The sequence below is a fragment of the Acartia tonsa genome, chromosome 7 (assembly GCF_053477335.1).
Source record: "Acartia tonsa isolate MP-2025a chromosome 7, ASM5347733v1, whole genome shotgun sequence".
NCBI classification, from domain to species: Eukaryota; Metazoa; Arthropoda; class Copepoda; order Calanoida; family Acartiidae; genus Acartia; species Acartia tonsa.
In genome coordinates, this window is record NC_137266.1 from 4,444,544 (window position 1) to 4,469,769 (window position 25,226).

At 32.1% G+C, this 25,226-nt stretch overlaps 1 protein-coding gene across 1 annotated transcript in view; it reads left to right on the forward strand.

The window, feature by feature from the left end:
* The first annotated feature begins 5,542 nt into the window (after positions 1-5,542).
* LOC145324694 (dynactin subunit 2-like) overlaps positions 5,543-25,226 on the forward strand; it is a 28,186-nt gene continuing 8,502 nt past the window's right edge. The window contains exons 1-10 of the mRNA XM_080167287.1: positions 5,543-5,658; positions 6,037-6,148; positions 6,466-6,589; positions 8,593-8,687; positions 9,203-9,290; positions 11,934-12,023; positions 12,733-12,871; positions 13,588-13,703; positions 19,484-19,597; positions 24,907-24,960. Of these exons, the coding sequence (XP_080023413.1) occupies positions 5,565-5,658; positions 6,037-6,148; positions 6,466-6,589; positions 8,593-8,687; positions 9,203-9,290; positions 11,934-12,023; positions 12,733-12,871; positions 13,588-13,703; positions 19,484-19,597; positions 24,907-24,960 (1,026 nt within the window). The 5' untranslated portion in view covers positions 5,543-5,564. The remainder of the gene's footprint in view (positions 5,659-6,036; positions 6,149-6,465; positions 6,590-8,592; positions 8,688-9,202; positions 9,291-11,933; positions 12,024-12,732; positions 12,872-13,587; positions 13,704-19,483; positions 19,598-24,906; positions 24,961-25,226) is intronic.

Here is a 25,226-nt window from a genome sequence, read left to right on the forward strand (position 1 = left end):
ATAAAAGCGTAACTCTAAAATGGTAGGACAATCGAACATTAGCCCTATATAATAGAGTGTCAGAACTGTAAAAAGCATTATTTAAACGTACAAGTGTGAACTAAATTGTGATTAAATTTGTTGAAATACTGTTTTAATACAGGATACTCTTACTTTTTTAGAACTTGATTATATAAATGCTTCGCTTATAACATTGTATATTGTTGTAATAGGAATTTTAAAAACTTACAATTTTACTTCATATCTAATTTTGTCCGTTAGTGCATTTTTGCGATCTATCTATATATTTCTGCTGTTTCGTAAGGTAGATATAGATTATCTTTTAAAATGTACGAAAGATATATAAAATTTATTTAATGCATTTTAATAAGACTTTTACAAATTTACATCCTAACTTGCATTTATCAACGAACAAAAATAAATTATTTGATAGTATATTTATAAATAGACTTAGATGTTTCTATAAATACAAGGATGACAACATCCATAAAAGCAAAGCTCTGAAATGGTAGGACAAACGGACATTAGCACTTGTAAGTATGTAAGAAATGAATAATCAGAACATAAATGTATAAATGTCGTATCAAAATTGTCAGTAAATTTGTTGAAAAAATGCATTAATACAGGATAATGTTTAAGGCCATACTTACGTTTTTAGGACTTGATTATAGAGATGCTTCGCTAATAACATTGTACTTTGTTGTCCTAGGAATCAGTTTTCCAAAAATCCGATTCTTCGGATAATTTTATCACATTCAAATTTGTTGTTAAAAAGTTTAAAATCAACATGTTTTAAACAGACGTCCTGACTTTCTTGTAACGCTTATAGAGTAGTTACGCTTCTTAAATCATAATCTTGTCTAACTTAACGAAAAGAGCTAACCGTTACACAAAAAAGCTAACCGTCACGGACGGACAGACTCTAATTATATAAAAGCTTCGGCTGAACTGAGACTGTCTATCCAACGGATACATCTTAATTATTGGGTAGCTGCTCTACTAAAAAGAACATGAAGATTTTTGGCGCAACTGTTTCTAAATCCTTTAGCTCGTGAATTAATTTGGGATGTCTAAATTTCTAGGCTTTCGAGGTCCATACTTCATTTACATAATGGCTTACATAACAGAGTGGGTCGATTTTATAGAAATTTTTTAATTTATGTTTCTTCATGAAATAGAAGGACTGTATATGTTTAATTTGAAAATAGGATTTTTTCGAGTTTTACTAATATGTGTTTTTTTTTACTGATTTTAATATATAAAATTAAGAGATTCCTCAAACAAATATATTAATTAAATTTTAGAAGTAGTATTCGAGTGGTTATTTTTTCTTGTATTGCATAAATAATTGCGTCTCATATAGGTTAGGGGTAAATGGGTGATACCCCCCTCAAACTTTGTGACCCCTTATTCCCCCCCCCCTCAATTTTTAAATACTTTATATTACCCACCTCAAAATAAAAAGCTTTGACGTCCCTGGACTTAGACGTCACTAGACTCAAAATCGGTGTGCCCTATGAATACATAAGTTAACAACATATGGTAACAAATTCATGCGTAGGGTTAAACAACATCAAAATGAATATATCAGTATAGAGTGGCTACTCTACAGTTAGACCGTTTCTTGTCTGAATTTACAAAACAGCGTCAGTTTATTTATTTTGTTTAATATTTCTCTATCTCTTTTAAACTCACTAGCGGCTACGCCCCAAGAGGCCTCTAGGGGCACTTTAGGAGGAGGGAGTTGAATTTGATAACCCAATTTCTTATTTTAGATTTTTTTCCCACCCTGTTAAGAAGAACCCGATTGGTTCAGCGGTTAGCGAGATCCTTCGGTAGAGACACACAGACAAACAAACAGACAAACATCCTGTTACTTTAGTATAAGGATATGTTCCATATATTAAATTTCTTTTGCAATATCAAACAAACCCTGCGGGGCTCTTAGTCTAACCTCGCCAAAAGACTTATTCTTAAAATTAAAAAAAAATGATTGAATGATAAGGGGGGAAGGGGAGATTGGGGTTATAACAATGAAAGGAATATTGGCAACAAATTCAAACAGCTACGCTTAAAATAAATGAGCATGTTAACTTCCTTGTTTTTTTTATGTATAAATAGATATATTACATGTACCCGCCTTAATACTTATTAAAGGCAGCGCCTGAATTTCATTACCACTTATTTATGCTTCGCAGACAAATATTCTGAAAAAAAAAGTTTAAGAAAAGTAAGTTTTTTTTATTGGTAGTTGACATCGGCAGTAACTCAGATTTCAAATTCCATAAAATATGCAGTTATATAGCCGCATCAGCCGTGATATAAAAAACGCATTAAATTTGCACAATTTTAGTCTGATTTTTAAGACTGACCGACTAAATTTTGTGGACGGAAATTCATGTATCCGCAGCAAGCAGCTCGACAATTTTATCCGTGCCGGCTTTATAATTGGATGACTGTCAAAGCAAGTCCCTAACCCTGCCTAATTTTGTTTTTGTTTCATCACGGAACTTGAACCCTTTTAGGGCTCTTATAGACCGTTTCCTCACCTAACCCATTGTTTGTTTGTTTTTGAGAAAAAATGCCCCTGTCCCGAATTATGGGATGGGAGGGAAAAATAAAAGGAGGTAAGACCCCGGGCTCAGAGAGGGAATAAAGGATATTAAAATAAATGGGGATTTTAGAATCTCATTTCCATTTTGTTATTTTAGATTTGTTTTGTTTTCATTTTGAGGGTAACAACAGGACATGGTGAAAAGGTGACCTAATAATACAAGATCTACGTATGTGTATATCTATAATACAAAGTAGAACGATGTCCGTCTGTCTGTTTGTTTGTTTGTAACGAAGGATCTCGCTAACCACACTGAACCGATCGGGTTCTCCTTAACAGGGTAGCTTCTCATAGGTCCCGGGAAGGTTTATAACTATTTTAGGGGAGGGTACCACCACCCTTCCCAGAGAAATCGACAAAATAAAAAAAACGTCGCCCTGTGGACTTTTTTTGCAATTCAATTAGCTTAAAACTTGACTAACAACATCTATCGGCGAAAAAAAAATGTTGATTTTAAAATAGATAGAAAAGGTGAAACAATTTTACGGGTCCGCCTCTATCCTCTAGTATCCTATTATATAAAGTAGTAAGCTTTTTGTCTGTAGCGAAGGATATGGTCCTCCTTTATATGAAAGTTTCTTATAGGTCCTGGGATGGTTTTAGGCTATTAAATATATATAAACAGTGGGTATCGTTTTTTGCTATTTTGTGCTCTTATAATATTCCTTTGAATATAGAGCCCCTGGATACTAGGGGCGCTAGTTATTATATAAAGTAATAAAGATTTTTTTTGTCTGAAGCTTAAGATCTCAATAACTACTAAACTTTTCGGTTTTTCAGTTTTAGGCATGCTGCACATATATTTCCCGTGATAGTTTTAGGCTATTTCATTTTTAGTTAAATCTTGTGATGGTTTAGAGCTATTTTTCTAGCAGCCTCTTTCTGCACTTTGAATACATTGCCTCTAGATGCTAGGAGCGCAACCGCAAGTAATGGATATGAAAAATACGTCGTAAAATTGTCGTTAATTTTGTTAGCTAGATAACATGCAACTCATTTATTAGTAAGTTTGTTCATCCAGTAGGAGGGAAGGAGTTGGGGGGGTAAAGGGGCTATATATGGGGGTTTCGTTAGAGGCTGATTGATGTCTCAACCAATAAATCAAGTATAACGTTTGCTATTTAATTTACAGGGAAATTCTAATTCAAAGATTCTACTGTACTTCTTCAATTCTTGTATAGAATTTTAGGATCTACTGCAGTTCACGGTAAAATATTGCTGGTAACGAATATTGCCAACAATCTATGAGTTTAAAAGGCTGCTAGCTGCAAAACGGCTGATCGTACAGATCATACCCGCACACCATTTATAAGCGGTATAAGAAGGCTACAAATAATCTGGAATAGCCAAGATCCAATGATGCACAGGGAAAGCTTCACTGAAGAAAAAACGCGCAAAATAGACCTTTTTCGCGCATTTCTCTGCACTGCGAGATAATTATGCATAAATGAATATGATAATTAAAGGAAAAAAGTTTAGTCTTAAAAATATGAGGGAAGAAATAATAAAAGAAACTTAAATAATCAAGTAAAGATTTTTTGCTTTATATAACAACTATATTTAGAAAACTTAAAATTTTTAGTGAAAAAAAATCCTATAGTTGGGCAATAACCGGAAAATCTTTATAAGGATATAATTTTAAAAAAGTGTAATTGTGCTTGCATAGGCATTTATACTAGATTTTTAATAGATTTTTCTCAGTTTCAGTGAACCAAGACATTAATAATATTACATCATCATTATATACGGCAGCTAATTATGAAAAGAAAGCCCGCTTTTACTTAGAATAATAGACTTAAATTCTCTTCTTTTTTTCTCCTGTTAGAGTTATTAAGGAAAAGAATTTGGTCTGATAATGTTTTAATTATTTATGAAAAAGAAAGATTCCTTTTCTAGAACATAAAAATATTAAATAAAGAAAATAACAACTTATCAATATTTTTTGTTACACAAGAAAAAAGTTGGGAAATTTTGTCTAGCAAGTATTTTCACAAAGATCCTGAGTAGGGTGTGGAAAGCTAAGTTGCCAAAACAAAAAATTAAAAATAAATCATAAATATTTATTTCTAAGTTTTTACATTAAATATTAAATAGAATAAATACAGGTTAAGACATTAATTATTAGAATTGAAATATTGATTCTTCAAATAAGAAATAGCACTATTTACGAGCAAAAATCTACGAAAATAAAATAAGAAAAATCTATGAAAATAAAATGATAAAAATGCGGCAACTTTGCTTGAATGTGAAATTAGAGCCCCCCATGTAGCAGACACATTTAGTCAGGAAGTAAATAAACATTTATTTAAATTATAAATTAAACATTTAAGTTTATTATTTCATAAATTTTGAACAATTAAAAGAAAAAATAGAATATAATTATTTGTCCTTTTAAGTTTTATTAACTTGGTTGGTTTAAAATTTCAGTATTCCTATAAATCTAAGGATGTTAAAATTAATTTAGTGTTTTAAAATCTTTTTTCTATGTACTAAGTAAAATTAATTTGGTAAATATATGAATTATAGTTCTTCGACCAAAGTGTGTCTAAATACATCTCAGATAGGTATAAAGTTATAGGTGTCCAAATCTTTTTTTCATATTCTTACTTTAATTAACAAGGTGTCATGAGGGCCCTAGGAATAAGTCGAGATTAGAGGAGAAATTGATTAGTTAATTTGTACCAAAACCATACATTCAAACATCAATATACATAGCATTATTAATTACTTAAATATTTAAAATCAACAATTAAAAGATGATTTTTATTAAAACGTTAGACATTAGATAATTTTTAGTCCATTGTCTCCTCCCTTCTTGATTATAATCTGTAGTATACACATCTACCAGAAACAAAAAAAATCATGCAATTTATTTTTAAATGTTTTAATTAATATACGTTTGTTTTTATATAATATTGTACATTACAGATATAAAACAAGTATCTCCAAAATGGTGTCAACATTGAAACCTGGTATAGTTATGGAAACGTCGGAGGTGTTTGAAACCTCAGATCTTCCAGAATCTGATCAGTACTATTTTCCAGGTAGGTTTAATAATCAAGGGTGGCTTAGCCGGTGGTTTGTTTATGTCGATATCTCGTGATCAAGGAATAAAAGGTACCAAAGCTCCTTTTTTCATAGGTACAATCATCTTTTTCAAATTATGTTTAAACTTCTCTTGTTCCCAGACCACGAGACTTTCTCACACCACCTGTAGCCCCTGCTCACCCCTTCCCGAGCTCAAAGATAATAAATCATAGAGTAAGTTGCGTTAATGTATTGCGGCTGAGAAATTCGCATTGCCACATGGGGACTTGAACTAGAAATCTGTCCGCCGTAGCTGTGCGTTACCACTGAGCTAAGACGTTTTTTTTGTTAGAATTAATAAGATTACGTAAGGTACCTTATAATATTTTTTCTAGTTGAAGAATCAGATGTGATAGAGACCCTGGATGTAACGACCAACCAAGCATTTTCAAGATTTCAAGGCAGTATTGTTGATAACTCCAAAGTTGACTTTTCTGATACTATTAGGTTAGTTCTTATAAGAAGGTTTGTACATATCTAAAAAGAGACTGCGCTCCGTATTCTGTTTCTCATTGTCCAATATTCAGCATTGCTTTATAAATGGCAACTAATAAAATAGCAATTACAATTTCTAAAGGAACTGCGACATTTGACTTTATAAAAAAAACGTCCTTTTTACACCTGATGCGATACCTCTACCTGAGATTTAAGTTCTAAAAAGATAGGTGCTTTTTAATGTATTTTTATTGTTAACTACCTAGCTAATCACAATTCAGATTTGTGTTAATGTTTATGAATAACCCAATTAACTGATTTATCTTTAGGAATTGTCGACGAAAAGGTTACGTTGTTTGGAGAGGTGAAAACAAACCAAAAGAGGAAGAGACTGCAGTGAAAAAATACCAAAGGCTTAACTGTGAAATCAGAGAATTAATCGAAGAAATTCAGGTATATAAAACTTCTTAGTAGGAATAGAAATAGAAGAGTAGAAGAATATTCTGAACCCTTTTTTCGTCAAATCTAAGAGAGAACATTCCTAGCAGACAAAAGTATTGTTTACTTTCGACTCAAGCTGATGTGGATTCTTAAAAAATGATAGACTCGCTATTCGATAGTGAGGCAAAATTATTTTTGTGAAAAATCATCCAAAAGCACTTTAAAAATCTACAAAAATTAAACAAAATCATATGTTAATAACCCTCTTAAGATTTTATTTCATTTTTGTAAATTTTTTTATTCGATTTTGGAGGATTTTTCACAAAAATAATTTTGCCTCACCAACGAGTTGCCAGCCTAACTTTTTTTTTAAGAATCCAACTTTGTTTCAAGCTTTCAAATTGTAAACGAAATTTTTGGGCAATTAATTCTGATTCCGCAAAGCTTTCTACTAAGAAAATATACTGTTAACAGCTGACTTTTATGTATGTATGAAATGAAAAAAAACATGCCTTCGTAGGAAAATGTGTACATAATTTCAACCAATGAGATCCAATGTAAATTCCGATGCGATTCTCCTATTGGCTCAATCAGACATTCCCTCTCTTTCTTAGTACCTTTATTTTAGTAGGTACCCTCCTATTATTTAATTTTTGAAAATTATACATATCATGCCTTGATAGGTTGATAATACATGTTGTCTTAGGATTATTTATGGAATAGAAAAAGGAGGTTGGATTTTTTTTAGTAATATCCTCTTAGACAACGAACAACTCTGGTCGCAGCTTTCGGGTCCCTAGCCTCCCTAGCCGCAGCGCTCGACCCCCTTGCCTGCCTAGCCGCAGCGCTTGGCTCCCTAGCCTATAACTTAACCTTAACTAAAATAGTTGTTCGTTGTCGGGAGGGGGGTGGGGGAGGGTTACCCAAATTTTCAAGAGAAGAACGCCTTTTTTTCTTATTAAATCACTTTATATAAACCGAAATCCTCCCCGTACTAGAAAATTTTAAAAAAGGGGGGGGGGGGGGGAGAGAGGAAGTTTTAATTTTTTTTAAGGGGATTGGAAAGTTTGACATGGTTTTTTCCTACATAAATCCCCTTTGAACATAACACATGTCAAACAATAATACGTTTACTTTTACAAAAAAAAATAATGGTAACTCTGATGGACATACATTAATTATAGAGAAGCCGCACCACTATTGTGAAAGGATAAACTCGAGTTATAATGTAGCTACGCTGTAAAGGATATGCTTAATTTTTTTTCAAATAATAAGAACTCATTACACAACACAACCTGTGATATCGTCTAGAGCACATACATTTATTCATTAACAAATACAAGACATGTGTTTTCTGAAGGAAACTCTTCAAAATGAGACCATTGAAAAAGTAATTAAGCCATAAAATATCAAATAATGAATATATAACACTACTTTGAATGGTTTTAATCATTTGGAAAGATACCAAATGTATGATTTTATAACGAGTTATTGACGTTAATATTAGCTTTATATCATATATGTCTTCCTTTGCTAAATTAAAATTTGGTCCTTTGTTTAAAGCCAAAAAATTTCCTTTGTAATTATAAAAGACTGTTGTCAATTGATTTTGCTCTAGAAGCGGCTACGCCCAATGAAGACTCTAGCGTTACTAAAAGGGAGGAGGATTCGACTAAACACTAAACATTTTAGTTTTTAAAAGTTGAAGAAAACAAAAAAAATTCTGTAAGGAGGGGAGATTTTTTCCAGTGATTTTTCTTGTAATATTTGAGGTCTATAATAGCTATAAATCTTCCTTTGACCTATGAAAAAATCAATGTTAAGGAGAAGCATATCGGCCCTGCAGCGGTTAATGAAATGCTTTTGGTACAATCAGACCGACATATTTACATCCTGTTACTTTTATATGTAGATTTTTGAACGTTTGACAGACGCTTGGATATACCCTCGTTTAAGAGTAGCGGCGCCTTTGACAGTACTATGATTCTTCTCTAGATAATCCTAATTTATTGTAGGCAGCTAAAGCAGCGAACCAAGCTGATCTTGATGGAGCCAGCCTAGAGAGTTTGGCTGGACAGGTGGATCTACTTCACAAGTGTCTTCTGGAACTTAGGAAAGACTGTTTAGGCTATTATAAATACATTCCATTACATATTTTCAATATAGGTATTTGATTAAAACTTGTAAAATTATTTTTCTTATACCTACCTACCCCTAATTACATAAAAAAAATTTTGTATGGGGATGTCATTTTTTCTGGGATGGTGATGCAGGTACCCTCCCCTTCAAAGTTATAAATTTTCCCAGGACCTGTAAGGAGAACCATATTATCTCGGTTCAGCGGTTAGCGAGATCCTTCGGTACAGGATACGTAAATTGTGATGAATTTAACCGCCAATATCCTTTCCCTTCCCGGTTAAAATTATTTTAAGGCCGGATATTAAGCCATTTTCAATATCCGAATATCCAGTCGGATATCCGGTAATTTACCGGATATCGAAGGTTGGCTTGATATCTGGCCAGCTCCGGATATCCGGCATTAAAAATCAGCCGCATATCCGGCCAAAAAAAGAATCTCTCCCAACCCTAGAACTTAAAATGTCTGACACTGTGACTTTATTGTAACAGAATGGAGGATGTGATCGGTGCTGAAGCTTTAAATAGTATGACCAATCCACAAGTGGCGCTCAGGGATCATCTCACTAATGAAATTAATCAGGGATGTTATTCATTATCAAATACATTTAGATTTTTTGTAAACTTTATGAAAGAAGTTAAACAAAAACACACTTTTTGTCAGAACAAAGTGTGTTTGTTTACTTTTGATAGCTGAAGAAATAGCAGAACCCACAATTTCGTGATTTTATACCTATCAATCATAATATCTTGTATTTACATGTTCTTCTTCCTTTTTCTCTCTTTTTCTTGGCCACTGTGTTCGTCAATACCTTGTTACTGATTTTTGTTTGTGCTTCGCTACTTATGGATGTTGTCATCCTTGTTTATATGTTAATATCATTCTATTCATATAGCTGTGACATTTATGTTTATCTGCGTGGGTTACATCTTTTCATTTGTTATTTATGATAAATATATTAGTTTTGATGTAATTCCCAAAAAAAATCCAGCTAAATTATGATTAATTCCTTTTCATTCGCACATGAATGCTTTCATATATTAATTTTATTATTAGGTATTTATCATGAAAAGTTTGCTGTCGTTTCTATGATTTTAACATGCCTAAATAATTAGAACTATCCGCACAGATCGACCTTTGATGTAGAAAACCATTGCTTTTAATACAATTAATACATTTGGCATTCATAAATAAAACAATTAATATATTGAGATATAAATGAATGTAGAAAATTTTGGTATGTCATAAATTTTCTAGGTTTACGTCATTGTTTTGCAGAGTAATTACTTTCGTCCCCATTTTTCAATTTCTTCGCCCCCAATGGGGATTTAAGTCGTAATCTTTTATTATCAATTCATCTCATTCTCAATTCTTTTTATAAAATGTTTTTTTTTCTAGAGTTTTTTAATTTACAATTAAGGGGGAAGGAAACTATTCAAAAACCCTTAAAACAAAGTGTTACATTTAACCTTGCAACCTTTTGGCTGTCTAATTGAACTAAATGCTTTAACTATAGACCAGCGAATGCTACCCTAGCTTCTAGGGACTCTATATTCGAAGAAAGGTGGAAGACAGGAAAATAGCCTAAAACCGTACCTTCCCAGCCATTTTATAAAAATAAAATAGCCTAAAACCATCCCAAAACCAATATGTAGCTACACAGTAAAGGAAGACCATATCGGTTCAGCGGTTAGCGAGATCCTTCGCTACAGACAAAAAAAGCTTATTACTTTATATATATTAGGAAGTACCCCCCTATAATCCTTGCTTATCCTTTTCCCCTAGCATTGATATAAGGTCTCTGTACTTAAAGGGGGAGGGAGAGGCCAAAAATAGTACTAACCATTCTAAGACATTAATATAGGAAATAAATTGTCAATTCCAGGACCTATTTGTTCCTTCCCTAAAATAGAAAAATTTAATCGATTGAGTGGTTTGAAGTGGTAGCGCAGTGATAAACTGGCAGGTGTCCTACATTAAGATTAAAACCAACATTTGCATCTCTATTCCGAAACTAAACAACACTTGTTATCGGTTTATATTGAGCTAAAACAAAAGCCCAGAAACATTTACTTATTCTGTAATTGAAAAGTAACAAATGATAAACAATGCATCAAATAAGATTAACAGATAAATATATTTTGATATCTTTTAATATAAATAAATATTAAATAAGAGGGAGGTCATTTTCTAGTAAATCCCGTAAAGGTGTGTGTTATAAGGCCTAAAAATAGTAGTAGAACGATAAGGTGCTCTATATATTTGTATTCCCTATTGAATAGAACAATAGGGAAATTTTTTTTTTTTTTTTGATAACCATACCTGGAATATCTTAAAAAATAAGAAATTTCTATCAAACGCTTTGTTTGGCTCAAACTGACAAAAATTAAAAAAAAATATAATTATAATAATAATGTTTTCTACAGGTACAAGGTCCTTTGTTTAATGGTATAGATTGTTCTTAACCTTTACCTTGTACCTATAGAAAACATTATTATTAAAATTATATTTTTTTTAAATTTTTATCAGTTTGAGCCAAACAAAGCATTTGATAGAAATTTCGTATTATTTTAAGATATTCCAGGTACGGTTATCAAAAAAAAAAAAAAAATTTCCCTATTGTTCTATTCAATAGGGAATACAAATATATAGAGCACCTTATCGTTCTACTACTATTTTTAGGCCTTATAACACACACCTTTACGGGATTTACTAGAAAATGACCTCCCTCTTGCTTGGCATCTGTTATTTTAACTACCTGTGAGGAAAGTCTCTCCGTCCCCGTCCACTTCTTCATGATACCAACAGCTCACTTGTCATGTGGGGCTGTTTGAAATAGTTCTTATTTGATATCGTCTATAGCTTCACTTGGCATCGTTATCCTGAATGTAACTTTTTTTAATTAGGGTTGGACCAGATACTTTTTTGGCCGGATACCGGATAACAGATATCCGGATGATTTCTAATGCCAGATATCTGGCCAACGTTCGATATCCGGCAATTTACCGGATATCCGGCGTTAAAAATCAGCCGGATATCATGTAACCGGATAGTTTGAATATCCGGTATCCGGCCAGATATTGAAAATGACCGGATATCCGGCCCAACCCTAATTTTAATTGTCACATGGTTATCGATACCTTAACAAAGAGACCATAAATCCTAACTTCTTAATATAATAGTATTTCATATCCATTAATGAATAACCATAACTTTGTGAATCAGATTAAGAATATGAAGCTGACAGAGAGAAATGCAGATAGTAATAACACAGCACAGGCAGAACAACTCAAAAGCCACCAGCTTCAAGTAAGGATTATATCATTGACAAGAAGTGAAATCACCTACACACAATGTGTAAAGGGCTAGTTGCACGAAATGCATTTAAGCTTGAATTTAGTGAACTGGATAATTTTTCCTGTTCAATGGTTTAAACTACATTTAAAGAACAAACATTTGAAAGAATTTAAATTTTCTACCATGTAGGTAGTTAAAAAAATCAATACTTGAAAATCGTATTCTTGTGACATATGCAATTTTGGCTTATTTTGAAGAAAAAAAACAGCTTGACGACTAAATTAGTGATGTCTAATTGTTTGTTACATATTTATTGAAATCCAAAAAAGTATATGTCTGATTGTATACTTGTAACTTATGCTTAAAATCATTTTTCTGAATTGCACTTCATGCAACTATTTCTTTTGCAAATCGTTTCTTTTTTCAGTAACACTACAGTAAAACTGTTTTATGATTGTTTATGAGAGTGAAACTTAAGTGTACTAAGATGGTAAGAATCAAATAATCTTAGAAGTCTATTGAGTTATAGAAGTTTTTAAAACTATTCCTTTGCTTCGGTTTGACAATCCTTATTCTAATAGCAAAGGCTTCTCCGTCAAATGTAACACCTTGTAGGAAACCTTAGCTTCTTAACATATTAAAGGAAATTAACCTAGGTATGTATTTCAATGAAAACCCTGTCTTCTATTCTACATATCTTAAGATATATTCTAATTTTCAGTACAGCCTATTGATGAAGCCCTCGACCCAATCTCTGCAGACAGGTAGTGAACTGGCGAGGCTGGTGGACAGGTTGACCGCTCTGGAGGCGTGTCTGGGAGAGAATAAGGAGGATCTGGATAATATTCGCGTGGATACAGGTGACTCTTTGGTTATTTGTTTCTAGTTTCTTTGTCTCAGAAGAGACTGTAGTCTAGAACTCAATTATAAATAAAAGTACGTTAAAACTTTTGGGGGAAGGGGGGGGGGGGAGGTTGATTGAAGCATTTTTAGTTTCTCGCCATTAGTACAGGGTTTGGGCAAAGCACTTCGCCAAATTTACAGCTGATAAACCCTTTTATATCAGAACACTTTAAGCCTTCTCTGAAAATTATTGACATTTTTCAAATGTTCTAATAGTATCCATTTGGACACGTAGATACACATGCATATAAATGAAAAGCAAAGATATATTTTATATATAATAATTCTTGGGGACATTTATCCTGTGATGATGTTACATCTCCAAGTAACTAACTATATTTCTAAAGGGGGGGGGGGGGGAGTTAATGCAACCATCTCTAATCAATGATTAAATGGCCCTTAGAATTCGAATTTCGATCTGAATAATGAATAATCCTTGGTAGGTCTATTTTCACTAAATCGAACAAAAAGTTGGAAAAGTAACGGCTAACGGCTGGCGGCTCAGCCGTTTTGCCATATTTTTGCTATCTTAAGAGCAAATTAGTCACGAAACCTATCTCCACATAGTACTTTTTATCGCTTATAACGGTTCTAGCCGGTAGCTGTTGGTACTGATTATGATCAAAAAGTGGTTTAATATTTTTTTTAAATTCTTCAATCATTTAATATTTAGGTAAAAAGAACTTATCCGAGGCAGTTTCTGTCTTGTCCAGTAAAGCCACAATTTTGGAGCCAAGAAACCTGGATCATATTGAGGGACGCCTGGCCCTGCTTATTCAACGCATGAAGGTTAAAAAGTATTTTCTTTAAAATCTAGTATTTTAGTCCAGAGAGTTTTTGCTTACAATTTCAGTCTAAAAAAGAAAATATTGAGCTGAATACTTCAAAGATTTATTAAAGATGACCAAAAAAATATTAATAAAATGATTTACTAACGTAAATAAACACAAAATTGAAATGACAAATATTAAACAGGGGTTCCAATTGTCTTGATTTCATAACCTTCTTTCAAAGTAACTGGATGTCTATCTGTGATAAACCAATATGGCTCTCTTTAACAATTTAGCTTCTGATAGTTTCTGTGAAGTCTTATAACTATTTTGGTGGAGGGTTCCTCCACCTTCTCAAAAAGAAATCGTCCCTAGAAAAATGGCGCCCACTAAAAAAGAATTTTTTTACTTGAAGTGAAAAATTGAAGTGACCCTAGAGGCATATAGCCGCCAGCATTTTATAGTGATAATGATGATTTCACCTACAGTTTTGTTTTGTTGAGATTTGATTAGTATTACATATTTTTGCTCACAACACTTCCATAGAAAGTTCCAAATTAATGAAAGTATTGGTACCTAATACTTTCATAGAAAGAGAGAATGTAATCAAATATGCTTATAGCACTGAGACCTAACCACAACCCCAAAGCAGATCCTAGATCAACCACAAGACTGAACATGTCATAAGCATAAGCATCTGTGATTTCTGTGACCTCATTGTCCATCTTAACTTCAGCTCCTCCAAAGTCATCTAGATTAGAAAACATATTTTAGAATTAGTAGCGTTAGGTACCAATTCAAACAGGGGTGTATATTTTTAAAATTGACCCGGCTCAGGGGGGGGGGGGATTAAAAAATAAGTGGTTGGAGGAAAAAAATGTAAAAATTTAGAAAACTGAAAACATTTTTTCCATTCCCCCCCTCCTTGGTGAAACAAAACTAAAAAAATGTATGGTAGGAGGGATAAAATAAATAAAATATAGAGTTCTTTAAATATTTTTCCATTTCCCCCCTACTTGGTGAGAAAAAACTAGGGGGTGGGGGGGGGGAATATAAAAATTTGTAGACAGGGTAAACAAATCTTGTGCAGAATATACACCCCTGCCTGCAAACTTAGAGGTCTTAGTTTTGTGGCCAAAATTAATTAAATTGGTAATTTTAAAATTAACTCTGATTAGCATGTTAAAATATCTTTTTTCTGTCAGTGGTCAACTTGATCATTTCAGGTACATGTAATATTAAATCTCTTTTAAGTGTAGTAGACCTAGCAAGTTTACCTAAATATCCAAAATGCGACTCTCTTAGTTGAAGTTCCATTGTTAGGCAGGGTTTAAGACACTTGTTTAAAACCTCTATATCAAGTCCAGTTACAAGCATATATGTTAGTTCTATTGCCTTCTTTTTAGATTTTGTGTTTGGAATGTTAATTTCTTTATCCTGTTCACAAGTTAGACCAGTGTCATTCAAAAACCAGGGAGGATAACATCCATACAACTTGATGAGTTCATCTTGCATTGCATCCTGAAGGCATTCACCATAACTACTCCCTTTCTTTGCATAGTCAGTACATTTAGTTCCATCCTGAATATGTGAATCATGCAAAGTTATGTCCAATCTGAATACAATATAATCATATATGCTATTTGAATTAGGTTTAAATAAACCTTTAGCATTTCCACCAATGAAGCCTTTGATCTTGTTTTGTTTTTCTGGGTCAACCAAGAAAAATGTTATACTTTGTGTTGATGATAGATATAAGTGGGATGTATTTTGTGACATCATTTTTGAACTCAGGCAAAATCCATATCCCGTAATAAATTCCATTTCAAGATCATATTCAATCCAGTCACTGTCATAGTATTCACCAACGTCAATATCAGTGTAGTTGTAATCAAATAGTTTATCTGTTAGATCTTTGAATGATGAAGATCTGTCAACACCTTTCCATGAGAAAGCCTCAGAGTTGTCATTGAGATATCCCCCAATAAAGTCTTCAATAAAGTTGTAGCCGATTCTTTTTGACTTTGTGTTACTAAATTGCCCATTTTGACAAAGATAAATCAGAGGTTTGTCAATATTGCGTAGATCTGTCTTTGAATTTAGCTGGACTATGGGTCTATCCATGTATTTGGTAAATGATTTCTGCATTTGAAAAAGAAATATTCCCAAAGCTAACACTTGAAATAATCTTCTTGTATCTTCTATCCTTCTCATGTTCAAAGTTTACTGCCCTTTGGTTATAGTCACACTAAATGTATAGATTTTTAAAAAGTATAGCTAATGCTTAAGTCGGTAAGTTTTTTATATGTTCGATCATAACATTACAAGTATTTCACCCAGGGTTGTCATATTGAGCATTTTTTTCGATAACGGCCGCCCAATTGCTCAAAAGTGGTTTTAGGCACCCTTTTTGGGCAAATGTCGTAAAAAGCATATAAAAGGATATAAAATAGCCTAAAACCATACCAAGACTTATTATTAGAAATAAAATAGCCTAAATCATCTCAGGACCTATAAAAGCTCCACTCAAAAGGAGAACCATATCAGTACAGCGGTTAGTGAAATCCTTCTCTAGATACAAAAAAAGCTTACTAATTTATATAATAGTTAATATTACCCAAAAAATAGGCCCACCCCCCTTTTTTTTACCCCCTCCCCTTTTTTTCTCCCCCCAAAACGGGGGGTGCCTATATGCCCAAAAGGACCAACAAATTTGACAACCCTGAATAATACTAAAAAATATACAAAGAGGACTATCCACGAACAAGAGCAAGTGATTCTAAGCATCTTCCAGCATTGACCCATAGTATTTCTTTAGTAAATATACTAGGTTTATGTTTAATATTTGCTTTATCGACTAAAAAGTTAGGTTTCACCATGGTTTTTTATGAAAAAAACTTTGAAATGTTAAACATTGTTTGGTGCAATATCATCGAATGTTTTGATGAGTTCAAACTGTTGTTTAAAAGCTTTGACACAAAATAAATTATTGTAATTAAAAATGTATATTTTGAATAAGGGTTGGTAACTTGTAAACAGTTTAATTAATGTACTTTTGCAATTTACAATATTTGTTGCTTTTCTGCAGTGTTATTTTATTTTGTCCTTTGAACTCAACAAAGCATTTGATGATATTGCTTTAAAAATTGCTTTACATTTCAAAGTTTTTTCATATAAAACCATGGTGAAACCTAACTTTTTAGTCAATAAACAAAATATTAAACATAAACCTAGTATATTGACTAAAAAAATACTATGAATCAATGCTGGAAGATGCTTAGAATCACTTGCTCTGGTTCGTGAATAGTCCTCTTTGGGTGTAAGTTTTTATATGTACGCCAACTCAAAATGCAAACAATTTTGGCCTGCAAATCTAACCCATTTCTTTTATGATATAATGACTAAAAAAATCTCCCCCAGGGGGGATCCTTCCCCTTTTTTTGTATCAAGTGTCATTATGTCATAAAAGGAATGGGTTGGAATAGTGCACCCATTGAATTTCAAAAAAAGTGTTATTTCAAGAGAAATCTCTAAATATACAATCATGATATTAAACTCATAATTTCACAAAGTAAATATTGTTTGTAGTTTTTAAAAGATGATTATATTCTTTATTAATTCTTTTTACTGGAGGCTGCTCCAAATGGACCATAGTTCAATAGATTAGTTAAGTGATAATGCTAATATATGATAATCAATGCATTAATCCCTTTCAAATAAGTTTATTGAACAGAATCAAACTTAAAAATGAGAGAAAAGTTTTAAAAAGGGATTCTTCTATTAATATTATGTTTCCCTTACATATAAAAACTTACACCCAAATTTGCATATTTTTTTTGTATACCTATGCATTAGTTTTCCTGAAATAGAAAGATCTTTTAAATCTGATTTCTGGGGATTACAAATAAACTATTTTTCACTGAGTTTTGGACAAATAATTGTAATGTTATGATCGAACATATAACTTACATATAACTTACAGACTTGCAAACTATTGTTAAATGTTTGCTCGCTATTAAATTAATTGTTAGGCAAGTTTTTAGTAGCAAAGCTACTCTATATTCACTTTGTCCATCAGTCCGACTGTCCTTCAGTCCATCCATCCGTAACGCTATGGGGGAAATGGGATTTACTCAGCGCCTATAAAAGATAGAATGCTGAAACTTTTTGACAACATTCCCATCATTATGGAGCACAATTAACTATTAAACATCAATAGCGGTCAGACTGCTTTTTAGCAGGTTTTAGGCTATTTTTATATATTTCATATTTTTCTCCATATCTTGGTGTTTATGGTCAGATTTTTCAAAATTTTTTCATCTATATAATGATGGCAATACGTTGAATTTTTGGGCCAGATTCGGTTTCCGGATTCTTAAAAGAATCCATCAAAAAGAGTGGCAGATTACTTTCAGATTCCGGATTCTTATTTTTGGCAGATTCGGATTCCGGATTCTAGCAGTATTTTAAAAGACTTTTTAAAAAAATTTTAAAAGTGCTACATATGTCCTAAAAATTAATGTTCTTGGTCTTCTCTATGATTCATTTTTGAGAATCGAACCAGATTCTAAAAGATTTTATATATAATGATGATAATCTTTGCCTTCAAAAGCGAGAGTTGAAAGTAAAAACTCAAGACGCTAATTTTAGCATACCAATTAAGAATCCGAATCTGCTATTAAAAAACGGATTCCTGATTCAGATTCCAAAATTGTGTGGATTCCGGATCCCTGATTCCGGATCCGGATTGCAAACCCTAGTTATAGATATCAAAATAAAATTTCCTGTCATTTTAAGAAAATAAACATTGCGGTCAGACTGCCTTTTAGCAGGGTTTTGGCTATTTTTATATGATTTACATATTTCCCCTTATCTTTGGTATTTTTGGTCCAATTTTCAAACTTTTTTGCGATGACAGTATTAAAATATTTTTCCCATAGTTATGCGCACATAGTATGTAATTTACTTTAACCGTAGTCTTCATACAAAATAAAAGAAGGTTTCGTGTTTATTTTCTCCAATAAATCTATTCTTGATTTTAATAAATACACTTAAATCTACTTGTACATATTCCCATCCACAAATTTTTGTGCTTTGCTACTTATGGATGTTGTCATCCTTGTTATAAAGCTTTCTCCTAACTTAAAGTATTTAATAAAACTTCTAGAACCTTTAGTTTGTTTAAATGGAAAAACTCTGTTGTCCAATAATTAATTCATTAATATTACCTACATTTTTCCAATATTTGTTTTACTTATAAAGAAACTGTATAGTGAATATTATATCTGAAAATTCATTAGAAGTATACCTTTATATATTGGCCAGGATCTTATCAAGAAACTCTTCAGCGAATATCTGAAAATTTAATGGAAGTATCCCTTTATATATTGGCAAGGCCCCTTTCTAATTTAGAAACTCTTAAGCGAATATCTGAAAATTCAATGGAGGTATCCCTTTATATATTGCCTAGGTTCCTTACTAATTATGAAACTCTTAAGCGAATATCTGAAAATTCAATAGAAGTATACCCTTATATATTGGCCAGGCCCCTATCTTATCAAGAAACTGTCAAGTGAATATCTGAAAATTCAATGGAAGTATCCCTTTATATATTGGCAAGGCCCCTTTCTAATTTAGAAACTCTTAAGCGAATATCTGAAAATTTAATGGAAGTATCCCTTTATATATTGCCTAGGTTCCTTACTAATTTAGAAACTCTTCAGCGAATATCTGAAAATTTAATGGAAGTATTTCTTTCTATATTGCCTAGGTTCCTTACTAATTAAGAAACTTTTTAAGGATGAGCAAGGAAACGAGGCGAGCACAGCAAGCAGTATAGAGGAAAGTGAAACAACCATGGAGAAGGTTCAACACTTAGACAAACTTATGACAAAGTCTAACAAAATGTTGCAGGTATGATAATCTTCTTGTTTCAACAACTTTGATCCAGAGATAGAATGCTCCATAGGCTGTTTATTAAACTAGTCTCCAAAGTTTTACAATAACGATTTCTTATCCGTTGGCTAAACAACTTTGGGGACTTTTACTGAATTTTGATTGGTTGGTTTATTAAGTTGAGTGTTCAAACTTAATAACCACTAACTGTGATCTAAAGAAGACATAATTGTGTGTGTCATAATTGGGGATGTATATCAATTTATCGGCCATTGTCTTATCCCTAAAGATCCTTGACTTTGTTCTTATGTACAGAAATAATATAATCATACAACCGTTGTTGGAAATAGCAAAATAAGGGGGGGGGGGGGTTGTGCATTAAACCACTGCACCTTCCCCCCTTTTGTCATAAAATCTTTACATAACTAAAGAGCTTACTGGCTATTACAAGATATTTTTTACAATCTGATCAGACTTTACATATGAAAAAGCTTCGCATTTTAAAATAAAATCATGAATAAGGGAATGTTATTAAATATACACTAATGTTATTTAATATTATGTTAAATTAATTAAAATGTAACAACAAAAAATGTTAATCATTTTTATAAGAAGATTAATTTTGTAATCTGTTTGAAAAAATGTAGGTATAAATATTTTGTTTTGATATTTAATTTTATGTTAAAAAAAAACAAGAAAGACAAATTAACAAAACCTAGCGAAGCACATAAAAAAAGACCGAATAAATCGATTTAGTCGCTTATTGGACCCTGTGAGACTTTGATGGCAAATAAAAATTTTTGTTTCCCTAATGTCGCTTATAACCCACAAAAGTTTGTTTTAGTTTAGGTTAGGTTAGGCAAGGGTTATTATTTCTAATAGCTTAAGACTTGAAATGTGATTCTTTTAGCATCAACAAAAATGGGTTGGGTTTCTGTGGTACATTTGTAGATATTAGTGAAAGCAAGTACCGCTTATATGATAGCTGAGTGTATCACTGTTTTCTCCCATAGAGAACATACGGACGGCTAGACAGACAGGCATAGTGATTTTTAGAGTGACATCTCTGCTTAAGTATTTATTTTGATATTTTAATATTTACATGACATTATTTCAAGAGTTTTATACTGTTACACAAGTAGTAGCCTCTAAATTATCTACGAAAAATTGTTTTAAATTTTGGAAAACTTTTTTTAAATGACTCCTAAAATTCGTTTTATACTTGATATTGAATGAAAAATAATATATAATGAAAATCTCTAATGTTTTGTTAAATTGAAAAAAAGATATAATATTTTTAGTAGCGAAGCTACTCTATAATTCACAATGTCCGTCCGTCTGTCCGTCCGTCCGTCTGTTTATTTAACACTTTTTTCCATATCTTCAGTGTATATTACCCGATTTTCCAAATTTTTAAAGTTTTTAAGGATTTAAAAATTGAATTTTTTGTCGTTTTAAGAAAACAACCATGGCGGCCAGACTGCCTTTTATCAGGTTTTTGGCTATTTTTATATGTTTTACATATTTCCCAATATCTTTGTTTATTTTGATCCAATTTTCAAACTTTTATGGGATATCAGTATCAAAATAATTTTTCCCATTGTTATGAGCATCTTTAATATAATTTACTTTGACCATCGTCATCATACAAAATAAAACAAGGTTTCATATTTATTGTATCCAATAAATCTATTCTTGATTTTAGTAAAAACCTTTTAAATCTACCTGTACGTACGTATTCCCATCTATGATTTTTTGTGCTTCGCTACTTATGGATGTTGTCATCCTTGTTTTGGCAATTTCTTAAAAATAATTTCTATAAAAATTATCAAAAAATCCTTTAAAATTAACACTCTTTTTAAGCAAAGAAAGCATAGGCATACAATAATTATCTGTACTGAATAAATATAAATTTTTATAATGCAAAGGGTGGCTACATATTCGACTTTAGGAATTAACTTCATTAACTTTAAAATTAACACTCTTTTTAAGCAAAGAAAGCATAGAAAGCATACAATAATTATCTGCACTGAATAAATATAAATTTTTAAAAGCGAAGCTTTTCTATAATTAGGGTCGGTCCGTACGTACGTCCGTCCGAGATAGATAGCTTTTATTCGTTAATTTAGGCATGTTAGAATTGACCTATCGATTTCAAACTTTGCATGATGATTCCTGTAGTAGTTAGGTACGATTTAGAAAGCGTAGCAACTCTATAATCATTACCAGAATGTCCGTACGTCCATTTTAAACATGTTGATTTTTCTACTTTTTAAACAACTAATTTTTATGTGAACTATTTATCCGTTTCATCTGATTTTTGGTATATTAATTCCTGAGACAACAAAGAACAATATTATAAGCGAAGCAACTCTATAATCAAGTCCTAAAAATGTAAGTATGTCCTTAAACATTATCCTATATCAAGCAGTTTTTCTGCTTTGACTCTTATACTTTTATATTCTGATTATTCAGTTCAGACACTATACAAGCGTTAATGTCCGTTTGTTCTACCGTTTCAGTGCTTCGCTTTTATGGATGTTGTCATCCTTGTTATAATGCAAAGGGTGGCTACATATTCGACTTTAGGAATTAACTTCATTGAGAGATAGAGAGAGAAGAGAAATGGAAAGGGGGGGGGGAATAAATGTAGGAGTTTGAAAGGGAAAAAGATAAAAGAAGGGGTGGGGGGGGGGGGAAGAGAGAAAGGGATAAATAAGATGATTAAGAGTTAGCATCGTCAGAACACAGACTTAAAGAATTTATATTACTCTTGTCATGGTTCTGAGTTTTAATGAAAGCGGTTTTAAGACAAAATAACACCTATAACTATAATTCCTGTAGGAAAATTTGCTGAAGATTTCCCTGGTCCTTTACCGGTATCTATAAATAATTCTAACATTTTGACAATAAAAATTGAGCCCTAGTTTTCAACAATTCCTTGAAATCTAACGATGTCTCTCCTTGAAAAAAAAGAATGATTTATAAATTTAAGATAGATGCTTTGACGTACAGACATTTTTAGTAGCGAAGCTACTCTATAATTCACAATGTCCGTCCGTCTGTCCGTCCGTAATTAATGAATCGGGGGAAACATGATTTTATCGGCTCCTATAAAAGATAGAGAGCTGAAATTTTTTGACAACATTCCCATCATCAAGGAGCACAATTAACTATAAAACATCAATGGTGGTCGGACTGCTTTTTAGCAGGTTTTAGGCTATTTTTTATATTTTTCAAATTTTCCTCATATCTTTGGTGTTTATGGTCCGATTTTCGAAATTTTTTCAGTTAAAGATATCAAAATTAAATTTCCCGTCATTTGAAGAAAACAACAATGACGGTCAGACTGCCTTTTTGCAGGTTTTTGGCTATTTTTATATTTTTCACATTTCCCCCCATATCTTTGGTGTTTATGGTCCGATTTTCGAAATTTTTTCAGTTAAAGATATCAAAATTAAATTTCCTGTCGTTTGAAGAAAACAACAATGACAGTCAGACTGCCTTTTTGCAGGTTTTAGGCTATTTTTTATATTTTCCAAATTTTCCTCATATCTTTGGTGTTTATGGTCCGATTTTCAAAATTTTTTCAGTTAAAGTTATCAAAACAAATTTCCCGTCATTTGAAGAAAACAACAATGACGGTCAGACTGCCTTTTTGCAGGTTTTTGGCTATTTTTATATTTTTGACATTTTTACCCATATCTTTGGTGTTTATAGTCCAATTTTCATAAATTTTTCAGTTAAAGATATTAAAATTAAATTTCTGGCTTTTTAAGAAAAGAAACAATGGCGGCAGGTTTTTGGCTATTTTTATATGTTGATATATTTCCCCATATCTTTGGCATTTTTGGTCCAATTTTAAAACTTTTTTGCATTAACAGTTTCAAAATATTTTTTCCCATTGTTATGTGCATCTAGTATGTAATTTACTTGAACCATCTTCATCATACAAAATAAAACAAGGTTTCATGTTTATTTTCTCCAATAAATCTATTATTAATTTTAATAAATAAACTTTAAATCTACTTCTACGTATTTCCATCCACAATTTTTGTGCTTCGCTACTTATGGATGTTGTCATCCTTGTTTTATTGTTATTAATCTTTTGTGTTGACTGACATGTTTAGATACCTATTATATTTCATTGTTATATATTTTGGAGCAAAGCTAATCTAAAATTCGTCTGTGGTTCCTTAAACTCGGAATAAAGGATCTCTGATGCTTTTATTTGCCTTTCTTGTGATGATTCCCTGTATTTATACAAAGTGCTAAGGAGAAATGAGGATTTCATAAAAGATAGGATTCTGAAATTTTCCTTGCAAAGATTCTCCTGTCCAACAAACTTGTATCCTATTATATAGTAGGAAGTAATTTTTTAGTTTGTTTGTAAAAGGGAATGTGATTCTGACAAACAATTCTAAAGGAAAATTTCCCCACAGCCCCCTTCCCCTTTTTCTTCCCTTCTCACCCACCCCTCTTCAGTTACATAGAAAAACAAGTTTAACTCCAACTTTACTCCAACAAAATATTAAATTTCGCGGCAATTTCAATTGGAATTAATTGGCTGAATAGCAGCCCCTGGTTCCGTTAAATTAAATTTCGATAAACATTGAAATAAGGTCTTCAATTAGGGGAAGCTTCATGTAGGTCCAAGATTGGGTTTGTGCTATTTTTAAATTTAAAGTCTTGGGATGGTTTTAAGCTATATTCTGGTAATGCCCAAATATTTAGATGCTTGGCGAATCTGCGGATCTTCTATAAAACATACGTTGCGTTGTTTTTTTATTCCTTAGTTTGCCACCTACGAATAAGACCATACTTGTTTTCAACACAAAGAAGTAGTTATTGGAAGAAACATGATTTATTTGATATTTAGAACTGTTATAACAACAATTTTTATTGTATTCATAATTCCACTTTACGTCAAATTATGATAATGATTTTTACTGAAATTTAAATTGTCATTTCTTTGGTATTTTCAAAGTTGGGTGAGAATTCTAACTTTTAAAAATTACCCTCTAATATTTGAAATTACCCTCTCACTTACATTTACCTTTCCATTATGTGTAAAAAGAATGATTATTTGATGTACATTCTCAATGATGCTACACAAAATTTCCTATTCTTTAGATTACAATTGTTGGTTGAAACGTTTGAACACTCAACTTAATGAGCCAATCAATCAAAATTAACTAAAGACTCCAAAGTTGTTAAGCTTAGGAATAAGAACGTTTTGGGTACTAGTGTATTAAACAACCCAATGTCCCCTCTCTCTCTGGTAAAAGGAATTAAAAATGTCCCTTTTAATTTCTCATTTTTTTAAGGAAATTCCTGATTTGATTGACAGAATGGAGGCGCTGAATCCTCTACACACTCAGGTATAAATGATATACCTATTTGAAGTATCATTTTAAACCAAGATTGTTCAAAAGGAAAAAGTGGTCAATAGAATCATGTCTACTTAGGCAAGTAAGGGGGGGAAGTTTTGCCACTTTCGCGTAATCCGTGATTATTAGGCTAGGTATTGATGTGAGACTATAGGTTATTTGGGATAAAAGTTTACTTTTGGGTAGTACTTCACGTATATTTAATCATTTTTTGGATAGGTCTCCAGGTTCAGGTGCTGCAGGCTGGAAGGTGGTTT